The 16,560-nt window shown below is 37.9% G+C and overlaps 1 protein-coding gene across 21 annotated transcripts in view; it reads left to right on the top strand.

The window, feature by feature from the left end:
* Positions 1–16,560, top strand: part of RBPMS (RNA binding protein, mRNA processing factor) — a 168,907-nt gene that overhangs the window by 32,688 nt on the left and 119,659 nt on the right. For 2 of the 21 annotated variants that reach the window (XM_070499842.1, XM_070499841.1), the window contains exons 1-2: positions 10,108–10,256; positions 11,454–11,760. The exons of 16 other annotated variants lie outside the window; for them this stretch is intronic. In XM_070499842.1, coding sequence (XP_070355943.1) covers positions 11,758–11,760 — 3 coding nt within the window. In that variant the 5' untranslated portion in view covers positions 10,108–10,256; positions 11,454–11,757. Of the gene's footprint in view, positions 1–10,103; positions 10,257–11,453; positions 11,761–16,560 lie in introns of those variants that run through there. 3 more of the 21 variants (XM_070499840.1, XM_070499833.1, XM_070499838.1) reach the window with 3 other exon arrangements.

The raw sequence follows: 16,560 nt of genomic DNA, 5'->3' as shown, positions 1-16,560 counted from the left end.
TTTTAAAAATAATCCATCCATAATTGGAGATAGCATTATTTAGACTTACAGAAACTTAGTCGATTCTGTATTCTCCAAGTTTAAATCTCAGCATAGATCAAATAAATCAACCTAACGTTTGTAGGGCACCCCAAGTGGTAGGATACTCTCCCTACAGTCTGTCTTCCATCTCTTAGTATTAATGTTAACTGTCATCTGTGTGACAGCTTTAAGCCATTTAGAAGTAGGTACTGTGGGAATATAAGACTTTTTTTTAAAGGATATACAGTGCACACTATTTTAATGTTATAGTTTAAATGTGTTCAAAACGTTGTGTTTTTCAAATCACTTTCAGAGAAGCCCCAGCAAGCTTTGGGCTATGTACGGGGTCACCACCATGTGTAGTCCCACTAGTAACTTTCAGCCCTGTGGGAATCCATAAAAAACACTTAAACACAAAAGCATTTGCTTCTGCTTCTCAGACAAGTCAAAGGTGGTGAGAAAAAAATGTCATGAAGGAGTTCTTTCCTTAGTATGTTTTATTTGTGGGCGGGATAGAGACATCCTGCTAAAGTCATAAATGTAATAATCCTATTTTAGAAATGGAAGGAAAGGAACCTCACTAGTCCAGCCTCTTCTTTTACAAATGAGGAAACTGAAGTCTAAAAGGTGGAGTGACTTGTCCTATAACATCGTGTCATGGATGTGGATGTGGGATGGGTCTCTGCCACCAGTCTTCACATGGATGGTCATGTGACTGGCTGTGCAGGAGCGCCTGTCTGTCTTCAAGCACACAGCTTGCTTCTAGAAAGCCTTCCTGGACTCCCCAGGCAGTATCTCCTTTCTGCTTTCAAAACTATATTTTGCCTAAATTAAAAGCTGTGAAATCCAGGCCTCCTGGAAGGGTGTTTAGTTTTCCCTTTTAAAAAAGCAAAACAATTAAGCTAATGACAGTGTTGGAAGCCTTAACCACCCCATCCAGTGATTGATATACATGTCCCCGAGTTTTTGTAGTGAAATATAAAAACAGTCTGTAATCTTATTTTGTAATCAAGGTTTAACCAATTATACTTAGGCCTCAATACATCCTTAGCAATTTGGTCCTGAAGTTACCCAGCAAGATCCCTTTCATCAACTTCTTGCAGCTTTTTCCTTTCATGTTTTGGTTTCTTGGTGTCTACATAGTTTGTAAGCTCAGCAGCCCAATAAATTGTACTATTATCTTCAGATTTCCATGTTTTAAAAAATGGTATACATTTTGCTATTGTCTCCTTTTTCAAAATATTGGGCAGTTTATGATTTTTTCAATTATTTTTAAATTGAAAGAGGGAGGGTGCTTTAGAAGAAATTACATAATAGTATCTTATAAATTAAATGCCCTCATCCTGGGAACTTTCATTTATAGAACAATACTTTAGTTTGTAATTGTATGGTTATAGAATCTATGCATAAACTTGGCAAATTTAAAAAATGTGAAATCACGTTAAGTCCCTTTGCTGTGTTGACGTTATAGGAGAGAATCATATTTATTGCCAAATACCTATAGTATCTATAGGGGAAGAAACAAACTGCATGTCTCTGCTGTCATATAGAGTAAGATTTCAGAGCTAAAAGCAAAGAAGCAGCTTCGTTGGGTGTATCCCTGAAATGCATTTTTTTTTTTTTTTGGCACATTTTCCGGATCTTGTAAAGGCAACTAATCTTTTAGTGAGTTATTTAATAATTTTTGATCCATTCCCCCAAAGTATGTTACAAAATATATCAAAGAACAGAAATGCAATATTGACTGTATTTTAAAGATTACTGGTATTTAAATGCATGAAGAGACTAGTGTCTGAGTTCCTAGTAGTGATCTCAGTTATTAATTGGATAGAGTGGAGTAATCAATCATGCCACATTCCTTTCATACGTGTTTGAGAATATGAGGGACACATCCTAATGCCCTATTTAGTAGTTTCTCCTAAAGGCCAAAATTATAGCCTCTGCCTCATCTTCATTTACTTTACTTAGATATGGATGAAAATGCTATGAATTTTTAAAATACCTATCTCTTATAGTTTATTTCTTGCAAAAAGATATACCAAGTGCTTACCATGTGCTAGGCATTGTGTGCAAGCTGCAGAAATGTAAAGACAGATAAAACAAGGCCCTTTCTTACTCAGTGAGAGTGACGAAAAGTGAATCAGATGATTAGAATGCAGTAGGATAAGTATTTGTGGGTATGATTTGCTTTTTTTTTTTTTTTTCCACTGAGGAAGATTGTCCTGAGCTAATATCTGTCACCAATCTTCCTCTTTTTTTGCTTGCGGAAGATTAGCCCTGAACTAACATCTATGCCAGTCTTCCTCCACTTTGTATGTGGGTTGCCGCCACCACATGGCTGATGAGTGGTGTAGGTCCGTGCCCAGGATCTGAACCCACAAACCTGGGCCGCCGAAGTAGAGCGTGCTGAACTTGACCATTACACCATGGGGCTGGCCCCTGATTTAATATGTAAGTTCAGGTGGTTTTAAAATGAACCAAGGCCTATTCCCATTCACTTCTATCTCTTCTCTCTTTTAGAAAGCCTGCTTATCAGTATACAGTTCTGTTGTGCCAAGAGTTTTAAAAATATTTTAACTTCCCAAAGACCACTTTTGTTTTGAACCAGACTCTTACTTGTTAACATAATTTAACAGGTAATCCTATTATTACTCTCCAGTCAAAAAGTAATTGTTTTTCACCCCATTGTCTGATGAAATGCTCTGTCTTTGGTTAGATGGAAAACTGCAGACAAGTTAGCCCTGCATCTTATTCGCATTGTATTTTTTACTCTTAAGCAAGAAATCTTCATCAGGACCTCTGGTGACCTGGTACTGACGCAGCACTGACTACAGACGTGCTCAGGACTTCTTTTGCCTTCCCTTGACTGATGGTGCCAAGGGCTACTTAAATCCTTCCTGGAGTGAAATGTTTTTATCCCTGGGGAATTATTGCCTTAACTTGTGTCGTTTACCTGTTTTGCCTTCCTTTCAACCAAACCATTTCCTTAGTTCCTGTGACTGTGCAGTGACTTCTTCCATGAAGGTAAGTTAGAGTCAAGAAAGATGGTAATAGTAAACTCAGATGGGCTTCATTAATAGTGTGAGCATGTGGTGTGCAGGTTTATATGACTAATAGTTTAAGATCAGGATAATAGCTATTATAATAAAACCAAGTACAGCTTCTGGCTCATTCATAACTTAACAGTAGTTAAATTTATTGTTTGTTATTATTCGCCACTTTATTCTTGTTGGAACAAAGCAAGGAATAAATACATAAATGGAAAAAAATCATTACACAATTGTTTTCTATCTGGCTAATAGGAAAACAAAAGAAAAACCCTTTAGCTTAGACATTCCATTGACCCAAGAAAAATCACACAAGATTTTCTGAAAACAGCTTTTATTTGGAGAGCTAGACTTTTCTTGAGTCTTCCCATGTGGAACATTCAGTAGAAATCCAATGCAAGCTTCTGCTCCTCCAAAGTGATGATGTCTTTTTCCTAAGAATAGACCCTTCTTTCAGTATAGAAACCAGATAAGCTGTCCTACAGTGATCCAAATAGTTAGCGGGCTCTCCCCCACCCCACCCCCAAACTTGACTAACAACACAGCAATATAATTTTACCGTTTAAAACTTGGCTGACCCAAACATGAACTTTCAAAGAAAACAAGAGTCATTACTAAAAGAGATTCCATTTCTTTCCGGGGCCTAATTTAAGATGACTTTCCAGAACTCTGAAAAAACTTATTCTTCCAATGGCCACTTAATTGTGAAACAAAATAAACACCCACAAGGGAGGTAAAATATAGAGTTCCCTGTGTTTGAATTTTAAAATACCTTTTTTGGAGGGTGAGTTTTCTCTTTCTAGGGCTGTCATACATAGTTTGGAATAACTTACCAGGTTCCATCCGAAGATTATACTGTACTGTGAATTTTAAGGGCGATGATTTATGACTAACTCTAATTCAGTAAGACTTCATTTCTTAAAATTTGCCCTGTTAAGCTTCTCATAATACCTCTCTATTCTGTGTGCCCTGGTTATTCAGAACCAGTGAGTGATGGTGCCAGACTCTAACTTTGGTGGGCCCAGCTTCTAAGCCCTTGCTTGTTGCAATGAATCATACCACCTCTCTTAGTGTGAATGCCTTTTCAAACCTTTGGAAGGTGTGGTCCTAGAGAACTGGAACAGTTTTGAAGAACCAGAAGACATTACTTAAAGTGGCCGGCAGAGATGCACAGGCTTTGAAGTCAGACCTGGCTTTAAATCCAGACTCTCTACTTTGAGGCAAAATGAACCTCATCTGTCTCCTCTGTGAACTAGGGATAATTATACTTGTCATGGCAGGATCACTGGATGATTACATGAGATACTATATACACACGACTGCATCAACTGTCTGGTGCATAGTAGGAGTTCATGAAATGGTAGCTGTTCTTATAATTATTGACTCATTCTTATAATTGTTGACTTGACCTACGACTCCCAGGTCCTGATTTTTGTCACTGTGTGCGTATGACTCTTATCATTGTATACAAATGTTAGCTAAATGACTTCCAAGTATGAGTTACTTAAAGAATAAAATGACTGAAGACTCATGAATTTCAGGTAGTCCTAAACCAATGCAGTGACTTCTGTGAGGTGATTGAGCCTATATTTTGTTTGTAGTATAAAAAGAAAAAGTGAAACTGTTGAGAGTCCTGGGTCAACAAGTCACTTTACCTTTCTAAGTAATAAAATGACAGAGCTACTTTAGATGGTCTCTAATTTACTTTGTAACCCTGAAATTCTGTGATTGGTATTAAGCCCAGTAATAGAATTGGGATCCTTCAATTTCCACAACTCTTAGGAAATTAGATGTATCATGGACTATTACATCAAAGTCGGAGTAAGGGAATTACTATCAGTAGTCTTTTGTGTCCACTAAGAACAGAAAAAGAAGTCGATGTTTGATTCTACCAGATTTGCAAAAGTAATAATTATTCCCTTATCTCTTTCTCTCTCTCTCTCTCTCACACACACACACACACACACACAATTTAGTTCTCCAAGTATAATTTTTTTCTTTTAGCGAGCCGTTTATGGAATTTCATTTAACCAGCTACTAAGGGCTCTCATGGGAAGGGGAAAGGAAGACATCTCCATCCTCAAGGAATTTATAATCTAAGCTGGGCTGAATGACATAAAATAAAAAAGGTCCTAAAACATGGTTCTTAGGGACAAACTTCCAAAGAAGACGTGTATCCATATGGTCCAAGTGGTTGCTAACTCCTTGTGAAGGTGCTAAGTTAGAATACATGCTCTTTGGAGGCCATTTTAGGTGCATTGCTCTTTGATTTGGTTAATTCTCTTTCATAAATTTCATAGATCTTTGTAATCCGGTGGTACTAGTATTTTATGGTGCATGACCTTTATAAGTTTGAAGGCTTTTGCTCTAATTTAGAATTCCATTCATGTCAATAATCCTTATGGGGCAATGGGTTCTGTGTTGGTGATATACACAGATAACTGGGGACTTAGAGGAGAGACAGCAGCTACTGGGGACACATGCACAGTGTGTGTGACGGGGAGCAGGGGCAGTGATGAGTTAGGGAGGACGCCATATCAAGAATAATCTTGGAGAGGCTTCAAAGGTAAGTCAGTGACTGGGAGAAAAAGAAACAACCTTTGGTTAGATTATTTAGGTCAGCAATATATTGATCTAAGATAGAAAAATTTTTTTGGAATATGGGTCAATACGGGGAGGGAACAACAATTTTTCTGACATTTCTGTAATTCCTTATTGGAATTTAGTTATTGCCAATAATTATCCCCATTTTTCTTTTGAAGAAAATAATTATCCATAGTAAAGTGTGGGCTACCTCAGAAGATAGAAAGTTCTTGGTGCACCAGGAAATGTTTAGAGGTTCAGAAAACTACTTCAGCCTTTCTCTCAAGTCAGGCTTTCTTTTTACTTTTCTGAACTTCTAAAGATTTCCTGGTGCCAGGAGCTTTCCATTCTCCAAGGTAGACCGTTTTACTATGGACAGTTCCAATGGTTATATATTTCTAGGGCCTGCCTACGACTTCCATGCTTGATACTTTGATAAGATCAATTTTAATGTTTGACCTATAATCCTGACAACTCTAGGTCAAATTACTACACATATCATGACAAGTACTAGTTGGATAACTACATAACTTACCTACTCTTTATACAGGGCAGCTCTAAAAATAATTTAAATATGCTGTCAAATTTCTCCTGAGCTTTACTTTTTTCCCTTCAGGCTAAACATCTCATTTTCTTTTATATGCCATGGTTTCCAGTTCCTTTACTGACGTGATTGTTCTTCTCTGGGTCTCCAGCTTGTCCCTGCCAATCTTCAGGTGGGATTTTGTGCTCTGAGCACAGCCCTTCTATGCAGAAAAGGTTGGCATTATTACATTTCTTTAACATTACTGTCACTTAGGACTGCATATGTTTTTCTCAGCACATGTCAGTCACCCTGTTTCCCTGTTTCTCCAAAGCTGGGGTATGTGGTTTGCCACAACTTCCTGGTGACCTTACATTCTTTCACGCAGTTATAGTTTGCTCGTGTTTTTGTTTTAAAAAGAAAAATAGGCATTCATGTGTTGAATTCATAGGACTGTATTTTGTACTACCAGAGATCCTTGCTCATGAGTACTTAATAAATATTTCCTGAATGCAATGAAATAAGTTATGAACCTTTAAATGTTTACACTCCTTGTCATGATATGTGTAGCAATTTGACCTAGAGTTGTCAGGATTATGGGTCAAGCATTAAAATTGATCTTATCAAAGCCTACATTTGGATAAACAAGTTCACTTCAGAAGCATTTTGTATTGGACTCTTTGAATGCTTTTTTTTAAGAAAGACTGTTGTTTTTACTCAGGAAATGATTTATCTATTATGCAAGTTTGTCTCATAGCACAAATTTAGATATTTATTATTTATAATTTATTCCCATCTTCATCTTCTCTTGCTGATAAATACTTTCAGTAAAATACTGGTTAATCAACAGGGTTCCATAAAATTTCTGAGCCAACTGCTTGTCTTACCCTTTCTCTTTCTGAGTTTTAGGATGGTCATTAAAACCTTTATCAGATATAGAGTATAACGAAGTAGATTTGTTCCTTCTGGCCTACCTGTGCAGTGAAGTAGACTGACAGTACACAGAACCAGAAGTTGATGGTGGTCCTTATTGGAAGGGGTAAGGAAAACAATAGCAGCCAAGAATGTCATTTTACCTGCATCTTTTAAGTAAGTGACTTGGTTGAGGAAACACTTGTTTAAGCAAAAGTGTAATTGATTACCTTTCACAGGGGAATAGGAGAATTACCATTTACTTCTGCAATTGAATTTATTTAGTTCTTTATCCTAACACACCTGGGAGGGTGAAGGGAGAGGCATTTCAAGTACAGACACTATACTATTCTACCTTTTTAGGTTTTTCTTTCCCTTTGCATTAATGATATTATTAGATAGCCTGGATGTGCCATAATTTACGTCGTTTGTATTATTTATATCCAGAACTAGAAATAGGAAGATGTAGTCTTATTTTAAATGTTTGTTTGCAGAAGGGAAATATCAGAATTTACTTGGAAGTGTCAAAAATACTCTCATACTGTAGTACTAGTAGTTTATTTTGTCCTTCCTTACTTTTAGACGAAGTTAACATGAGCTGTAATCAGTTATAGCTCAAGTTACTATGCTCAAGAAATAAAGTTTGGAGGATACATTTCATGTATGCATCAGAAAAGCAAATCTCTTTAATGAGAAAGTCAAAAGAAAAGGATGTGTTCTCTTTCTTCTGTGTTTCCTGTCAGATGTTACAGCTGAGTTGGAGGAGTCATGAATCGGCAGTTTCAAGAAGTTAAAAAGGAATTTTGATAGTTCATAAAGCAAAACCTTTTCCTTTGAGAGTCCTTCCTCAGGGTCGCATGATGATGTGGAGGCACTGACTCATGCTTTACAAGGACCCTTATGGTACCTAAGAGAACCTTAAATAGGATGACTTGGCAGTGAACATCTCAAAAAAGGAATGTTGTGGTGAGAAAATCTTTTGACATCCTGAACATCAGTTTTTCTAGAAGTTAGGAGAAAGTAGTTCTTCCGTAGAGTTAATCTCCCATTTGTTTTTCTTGCTAATTGTCAGGGGTTTTATTTAATAAATTAAAAAAAAAATTATGGTAAAAAACACAAAATTTGCCACCTTAACCATTTTTAAGTGTATAGTTCAGTAGTTTTAAGTGCATTCACATTGTTGTGCAACAGATCTCCAGAACTTTTTCATCTCACAAAACTGAAACTCTGTATCCATTATACAACAGTTATCCATTTCCCCTTCCCTCCAGCCCCTGGAAGCCACCATTCTTCTGTCTGTTTCTAGGAATTTGTCTACTTTAGCTATCTTATAGGTGGAGTCGTATAGTATACGTCTTTTTGTGACTGGCTTATTTCACTTGGCATATTGTCCTCAGGTTCATCCATGTTGTAGCATGCGTCACAGTTTCCTTCCTTTTTAGGGCTGAATAATACTCCATTGTATGTATATACCACATTTTGTTTGTACATTCATTTGTTGATGGGTATTTGGGTTGCTTCCATCTCCTCGCTATTGTGAATTATGCTGCTATGCACATAGCTGTGCAAATATCTCTTCGAGATCCTGCTTTCAGTTCCTTTGGCTCTATACCTGGAAGTGAGATTCCTCAATCATGGTAATTGTATGTTTAATATTTTGAGGAACTGCCATATTGTTTTCTACAGTGGCTGCACCATCTTACATTCCCACTCATGATGCAAAAGGTCATTTCTGCACATCCTCAGCAACACTTGTTTTCTGGGTTTTTTTGATAGTGATAGTTTAATACTAACCAGATTAAATAATTTTTGAGTGCCTGCAGGACGGGAGTGAGATGCACAAATAGGTGATTTGTGTGCACTCTAAAAAGCTGGAACGTTAAATTGTTGTCTTTCACTTGCTTTTAATAGTTCTGAGGCAGAGTATTATCTTTTTCTTCTTGATTTTCAGCAAAGCCTGTATGGGAATTTTTAACTGAGGTAGAAAAAACAGTGGAACATTATGGTAGCTAAAATTGCAGATCTCAAACTTGGCTCAACCATTATGCTGATAGAAAAAAAGTGAAGTTCAGTAGAAGAGATTGTGGGGAAAGCATTCATGTCATAAGAATTTACAAATAACAGGTGTACATAGACAATGCACTGGGATGTTTCTTGCCCATTAATGGAAGTGCTCCAGAGACTGTACAGTTAGGGAAGATGGATAAGGTGGTGGATCTCTTCAACTCTTTTCACTGTTGCACTTTTTGCGTCATAATGCCTAATTTCCGTCCTTCCTCTGTTACAGAGGCTAGGTAGTATCAAAATCTTTCCTTTGCTGTTAAATCTGAAAAATGAACCCTCCAAAAATTAAGGAGAAAAAGTCTAATGTTTTGTGTTTATCTGTCATCAATAGTGCTTATTTATTCTTGTATCTTCTTCAGAAATAACTTTATAATCTGCCTCCTGCAGACTGCATATATTAGAGAATCAGTAAAGTTGGATAGAAGAACATGGGACATTTCTGACCTAAGAGCATGTAGTGACTGAGCAGCAATTTTAACAATAGTTTTTTGGACCTTTTAGTATGCGAAATGTCCCCTCTGGTGTTACAGGCATAATTAAGCCAAAAGATGAAATAGAACGTTTGAGTCTTTACATTCCATTTTCTCGTTCTCCGCCTCTCCAGGTCTTAGTCGCTTTGGCACCTTTGACCTTTGTTTTCTAACACTCCGATGTCCCTTGTAGGTTTTCTTCCCTCACCCCTTCTCTGACTCGGGCAGCTCCAGAATGCGGGTTTGGGGGCGCTTTATCTTGTTTCTGTAACCCTTTGCAGAACAGTCACAGCCTTCTCCCTTTTACTTATATTCCCCCCACCCCCCGGGGTCTTCGGGAATGCTTCGTGTTTTGCTAAACGTGGGGCCTGTCCTCCTTAGCTCCGCATCTCTCTGTCCGCTTTTTCCCTCCTTCCACCTTGCGCTGATGCCCGCTGCCGCGCGGAGCCGCGCACGGCGGAAGTGGGGCGGGTGCGCAGCCGCACTTCCGGTCGCGGAGCCGGAACAGCCGCCATCTTGGTAGAGGGACGGAGCGAGGTGGCTGGGTCCGAGCCGCTTCCCAGTCGTGGGAGGGCACCGAGAGCCCGAAGACCTGTAAGGGGTCTGTTAAACTACCTCCGACGGGAGGAGAGAAAGGTCAGAGGATGGTTTTTTGGGTGATAATAGCCATTGAACTGGGCATTTTGGGGAAGGCTATAGAAAGGCTTGGCGATTATCTCTATTGGTGAGATGACTCTTAATCATTAATTTTGTCTCTCACACACACAGATTTTTTTTTTTACCATAGTATTAATTATATGTTCCCTGAAATGTCCACTTGTGACAACAGGAGCTTTGAAAAAAGCGTTGTCCTTAAGTACCCTTGTCCGCAGCGCTGGCGATGGCGCCTGATTACGGACTGAGAACAGCGGTGACAGAGCCGTTTAAAGCTTTGCGGTTTGTCCGCAACCCTAATGGCCAGCAGTGTGCTGCGTGGATGTTGCCTGTTCGTAAAGCATTGGACTGAGTTGGCCTAAAGTCTCTTTATGCTTAAAATGCAGACTCTCTTTCTGAAGCCTAACTATGGTTTTTAAAAGATTTGTTTTGAAGTGTCCTGCATTAATAATTTTGGTAATTATGGCTAGAAAATCAAAAACGCTCTTTCATCTGCATGATGTGAAAGGAAAAGGCTGCGTGGCATGATGGCTGAGAGTCCAGGCTCTGAACTGCTTGAGTTTAAATCTCAGCTTTAACGCTCACTAGCTCTTTGACCTTGGACAGGTTTGTTAACACTCAGTTTCCTTCTTTGCGAAAAAAACTCCTATATCACAGGGTTGTGGTAAGGGTAATTGAGTTGATACAGGTCCACACTTCCTTTATTGGAAATCCTTGGGACCAGATAGGCCTCAAAGTCTTTCTGATTTTAAAAGGTTAGTTAGTACCTAACCCATAGATAACGTAATATCCCCAGTGAGGTCTAAAGGTAGCACCTAGTAATTAAGCACATTAATATTTAGTGAAACAAATAGTTACACTAAGGGGGATAAATTAAAACTATAGTTAGTTATACATTTCAGGTCATGTTTTGCCACCCGGTGAGTTTGTACACACGACCCCTTTCCCACAATATGTACAACTTTAGTCTTTCGAGCTTTTAGATTTTGGAATTGTGGATTAGGGTTTGTGGATCCATATACAAAATGTTATGTGCAGAACTGAATTCTTTCTGTGCTTTATTACTTTTGGCTTGTCGTTATTTATAAGAATAGTAAATTGTGGTTGAAGGTGGATATGGTGGAGGCCACACGTAATTATATGTATTTTTCACACATTACTGTTGCATTTGGGTTTCAGGTTTACCCTTCTCCCAATTGTAAAAGAACAAGAAAGGTGGAGAACAAGGTGGAGCAGAGATGTTGGATGTTTCTCTTAACTGCCATATTGCCTTGCCTGCCAGCTGGCTCCTCAGAACAATTTTCTAAGAACATCTATTTCAAAGATTTCAAATAGTTTCTGAAACGTTTTCTTTTATTGTGACTTGTGACTTCTGCCTTGACTTGCCTCTACTCTTAAGCACACACGAATAACAGAAAGCCACACTGTACATCTTAATCTTTTGATCTGCTTTGCTGCCATTGGATCATTTCTGGAACATCTGATGGTATGGAAAAATCTTTAATTTTAAGTATTTAAATTTAATTTTAAGTGCTCGTAGGACTTTAGCTTTCCTTTCCAGAGAGAGGAGCCTCCTGAGTTTAGGACTGTGGGATTAAATGTTTTGTATGAACTCCTCGTTATATTATGATTGGCCTGAAAGTCTAGCAGTCCAGTACATTTTATCCTATTAAAATCCACTGAAAATCTATTGTAACTCTTACAATAGAAAATAATTAGAGCTCTAGATTTTCATCCTCTTTCCATCTAATACATATATGTTTACCCAGCCAAAGCCTGACCAAAAAGAGGATGTGGGAATGTTTGAAAGCATATTGTATGCTTTTGAAAAAATAAATCAGATACTGGAAGCAGAAACTATATACTCTATGAAGGGCAAATTTAAAATTTTAAGGGAAATGTTAACTGTCCTTAATGTCTGCAAAAGTAACTAAATACGTAGGTATTTAGACACTTCAGAACAGTGTATCTTTTAGATTACCCTGTTGGCTTATATCTGTTCTATGAGGAACTATGAATTCCACTTTTACCCATAAATCAGTAATCCATTAGTTCCTAAAAATAATTGATTCTCTGTAGAAGGAAAGCTGTTATTGGAGCTTTTAGTCTGTCTGTCTTTGTGTCAGGACTTTGTTAAGAAGGAGGCAGTGAAGGCCCATTCTTGGGGCTGACTGGTTGAAGGTCCACATGCGCAGCTTCAGTGGCCCAGGTTCACAGATGTGGATCCTGGGCACGGACCTACTCCACTCACCAGCCACCTGTGGCAATGTCCCACATACAAAAAATAATAGAGGAAGATTGGCATGGATGTTAGCTCAGGGTGAATTTCCTCAGCAACAGAAAGGAGGCAGTGAAATCAGTTAAGGTATATCAATGTGGTATACTAAAAATAACTTGCAAAGTTAGATCAGAATTGCCAAAGATCACTTTCTTGAAGTAAGCCTTGTTTCTTTGTATAAATTGATCTCTGTTGCTGCTTCACATTATACTGATGTGGGATATTAATTTCAAAGATGATTTTATAGTTTATTGTGTTTAGTGATTCCTTCTGGTTCCCGTTCTCCTTTATTGTGATTAATTTGTGAGGTATATTAGGTCATTTAGTACATTTTATTTTTAGCAGTCTCACAGTATTTTAAATCTTGTATTTTATTCCTTTAACAAGTAAGAATCAAGGCCAGCAATCAATAAGGGTAGGCTGTTCTGTTTCAAACTTGCTACTCAAAAACCAAGAGGATTAAGGAAGAAACCAAGATATCTTAGATTCTTCTGTTTCTCTGTTTTCTATTCTGAGACTTACTACAGGTAGGTTAATTTTTCAGTCAACAGTCTAATAAACTTAGCTTTAAAATGAGTGATATTTAATTATAGTGTTAGAATAACTTCCTGGTGTTTTTGTGTGTGTATGTATATGTGCATGCAGTATAGTATTGACTGTAGCAACAGGACAGAATGTGGCTTAAACATAATAGACATTTATTTTTCTCTCACATGAAAGCCTGAAAAGTGCTCCATGGTCAGTATGGTGGGTCCATATTCATCAGGGACTCTATATTTTGTTGCTTTTCCATCTTCAACAGGTAGCTTTCATCTGATGGTCTAAGATGGCTGCTCCAGTTCCCACCATCTTATCTTCTAGACAACAGGAAAGAGAGAAGAAATCTTCCATTTGGGGGGACAGCTTAGAACGTGCAGTATCGCTTCTGCCCACACTAAGGTCTTAGGCCAAACCTTAGTAATTTAGTCCTAACTAGCAAGGGAGTTTGGGAACTCATGTGCTCAGCTAAAATGTATTACGATATAAAATGGGAAGAATAGATTTTGGAGAAAACTGTACAGTTGCTGCTAAAGTATGTAATATTAAGTGCAGTGTTTTGTTAACTGGATCATTATCGATATTTACCGAAAGAAAAAAAGGCCCACTTCTGTTATACAGCCATTGGGATCTATAAATCACCAGTGTGGAATATCTTCAAAAAATACTTTGTTTGCAGTCTGTCACATGTGGAGAGAGATCTCCTAATTCTTAATTTAGGAAAGACTTTGTAAGAAGAAATTATTACTAAAAAAGTGAGACATTTGGTTAAAAAAATTAATTCAGTAAAGAAGGTTAGAAAGTAAAAGTCCAACTTTCATTGAGATAAATACTTTTAGAATTTTGTCAGTACACAAAATTGCATACGCATCTTTTTTTGTTTGTTTCTTTTTACTTAGCAATGTGTCTTAGACATCTTTCTATACCAGCAATGTAGATCTACCTCGTTTAAGAAATGTTATATAGCGTTTATTTGGGGAATTTTTAAACAATGCTGTTAATATAACCATCACATACTTCATTTGTGATTACATTTTTTGCTAGATGTTGAATTATAGATAGCTCCCTGATATAAACAGGAGATTTCTAAAGTCTGTTAGTTCATTTTGTCCTCTTGCCTCAGAAATCTATAGTCGGGTCTTTCATTGTTCCTAAATTTTCTCTGTGAGAATGCAGATGCTTTAGAAGTGACAGGACTCTGGCGTGAAAAGCATACAAACAAAAATTGAGATGATTTACAACTAGTGCCCACTGTTAAATTCAGAATGAACATTAAAAAATAAACTAGATCTGTTTTCTACTTCTAGATAATTTTTGTATAATTCTTTTCTGTTCACTAGAATATTAGGATTTAACTAATTAGCTTCTGTAGGAAAGCATTAGAAGGGTTAACCTGTACTTGGTACTTTTCATATGTTAATATCCTAACATTAAGCACATGTGAAGTCCTCCTTTGCATTATTTTTTTAATGTACAGAATAACTTTCTTGGTAGGGTAACCCAAGATGCCTGCAAGGTGATGCATTCCCAGTGTTTGGCCTCTATGCTCTTCCTCCCATTGTCTGGGGATCAGCTCTCCTGCCATTTTCAGTACTAGTCTTAAAACCAGCTCCCTTTCCATTTGTTCCCCTCTTTACTATGTTGCCTTTCAAATTCAAGTCAAGACACCACCTATGAAGTATAGAATTTTTTGAGACGGAAGCAGCAGTGCATGAAGAAGAGAAGAGTGCCTGGTAGGAATTGGTAGGAATTTGGAAAGGTATGGAGAGAGAGCAGTGGGTAGAAATGGGTGTAATGGTTTAGAGCTCTTGGACTCAGGAGTCAGGTCTTGTTTAAGATTCAGGTCTTGACTATCACTTTCTAGTTTTCTGACAAGTTACTTAAGCTTTCTGAGACTCAGTTTCCTCATCTATAAAATGGGGACAGAAGCAGGACCAAGTTTATCTGGTTGGAGTTAGGATTGAATACACAGTGTGTGTAGTAAAATGCCTGGTAGTATGTTTGGCAAGTATTACCACAACTCTGTATATACCCTTCATTTCTTCGCCATATCTAATTTGTGAAAATTTTGTGAGAACATTACTCATAAGAGGAACTTTTTTGTCCATTGTTTCTCTTATCCGTCATCCTTTCTGCCTCACCCCTGGAGTAGGTCAGGATTAGAAATTTGGGAATTTGGCACATTATATTTTATATTATTTGTTCACTTGCTAGGAATGTTAGAGAAGAATGATAGGTAACTTTTCCAAAGGAAAACAGCGATTAGAGCAGGGCTGATTACACATTCTCAGGCTTTTGAACAGTTTACCATTCTGGCATGTGTTCCTTAAATGCTTTGAGCCTAATTGAGAATGAAAGAAAAGAAGAAATAAAGTGACAGAAGGTAAAATGTGAAAGATAACAGACTTCATAGTGTTTTTAAACTTGGGTTTTTGGTTAAAATACTATGACTGTCTAACATGATCTTTCTTTTCTGACTTGGTCTCGTGTTATGTCCTGAAGCACTTTGAATAGCGCCCCTTTTCTCCCTCCATCTGTTAGTTCTTGGTCAGTCATGAAGTCTGTCCCCTTCATGTACTCCCTCCTCTCAGGAGGAGACAGAAGCAAGCACTGTCACCTCTGCCTCACACAGGGAGAAACGGGGCCTCAGGGAGATTCACTGGAGCAGCATCACTGCTCTTAGGAGACTGGAGGCCGCGTTCTAGGACGTTTCTGCCCTCTCATAGTCTCTTAGGCGTTTTGTCTTTCAGAGTACTTTTCCATTGTTTTAGAAAGAACTCCTGTAGGACCAGGGTCTACAGTTTTATGGGCAGAATTTAGTTTCAACAGAAAATCATGACAAATTACAATTTACATTTAGTTACACTCCAAGTCAACTAGGATGTCCTGTTTAGAAGCAGGGCTCCAAGCCTGTTTAAAGAACAGTTTATCTTTCTTTTAAACAAATGGAGGTATTACAAGGGACACAGATGGAAGGCAGGTTGTCACATCAAAATAAATTAATGCATGGTTTCCTTCTCCCAAATAACTTTCCTCTTAAAAAGGGGGATGGGAGAATGGATTAAAATTACAGAATTTCAGATTGCTACATCTAGTCACTTTACAATCAAGAAGCGTGATTACTAGCCAGAACTTTAACATTTGTTTAAAAGTAGACTGCTTTAAAAGCCCTGGAGGTAGAATATTTAATCACTTGCAGGCTTGTTCCTAAGAATTAATAATTAAACAGTTCAGCATGAAATGAACTTATGGATAAACTACTTTGGGTTTGATATTCTCTACCAAGTAGACTTAGTTTCAGTCTGGTGGAAACTCTTGAGTGGTTACAGCCTGATCTGTTTGCTTTTATTCCTTTTACCCAGAACTAGTCTTTGAAGAGGAGGGTGGGTCAGACACCATCAGAGGTCACTTTAGGTAGGGACTGGAGGGTGCAAGCAGAAAACCATGCCCATACCTGGGATATTGGCTGGA

The sequence above is a fragment of the Equus asinus genome, chromosome 27 (assembly GCF_041296235.1).
Source record: "Equus asinus isolate D_3611 breed Donkey chromosome 27, EquAss-T2T_v2, whole genome shotgun sequence".
Lineage (NCBI taxonomy): Eukaryota > Metazoa > Chordata > Mammalia > Perissodactyla > Equidae > Equus > Equus asinus.
The sequence above is the reverse complement of the archived record's forward strand: the minus strand, read 5'-3'. Positions and strand labels throughout refer to the sequence as shown.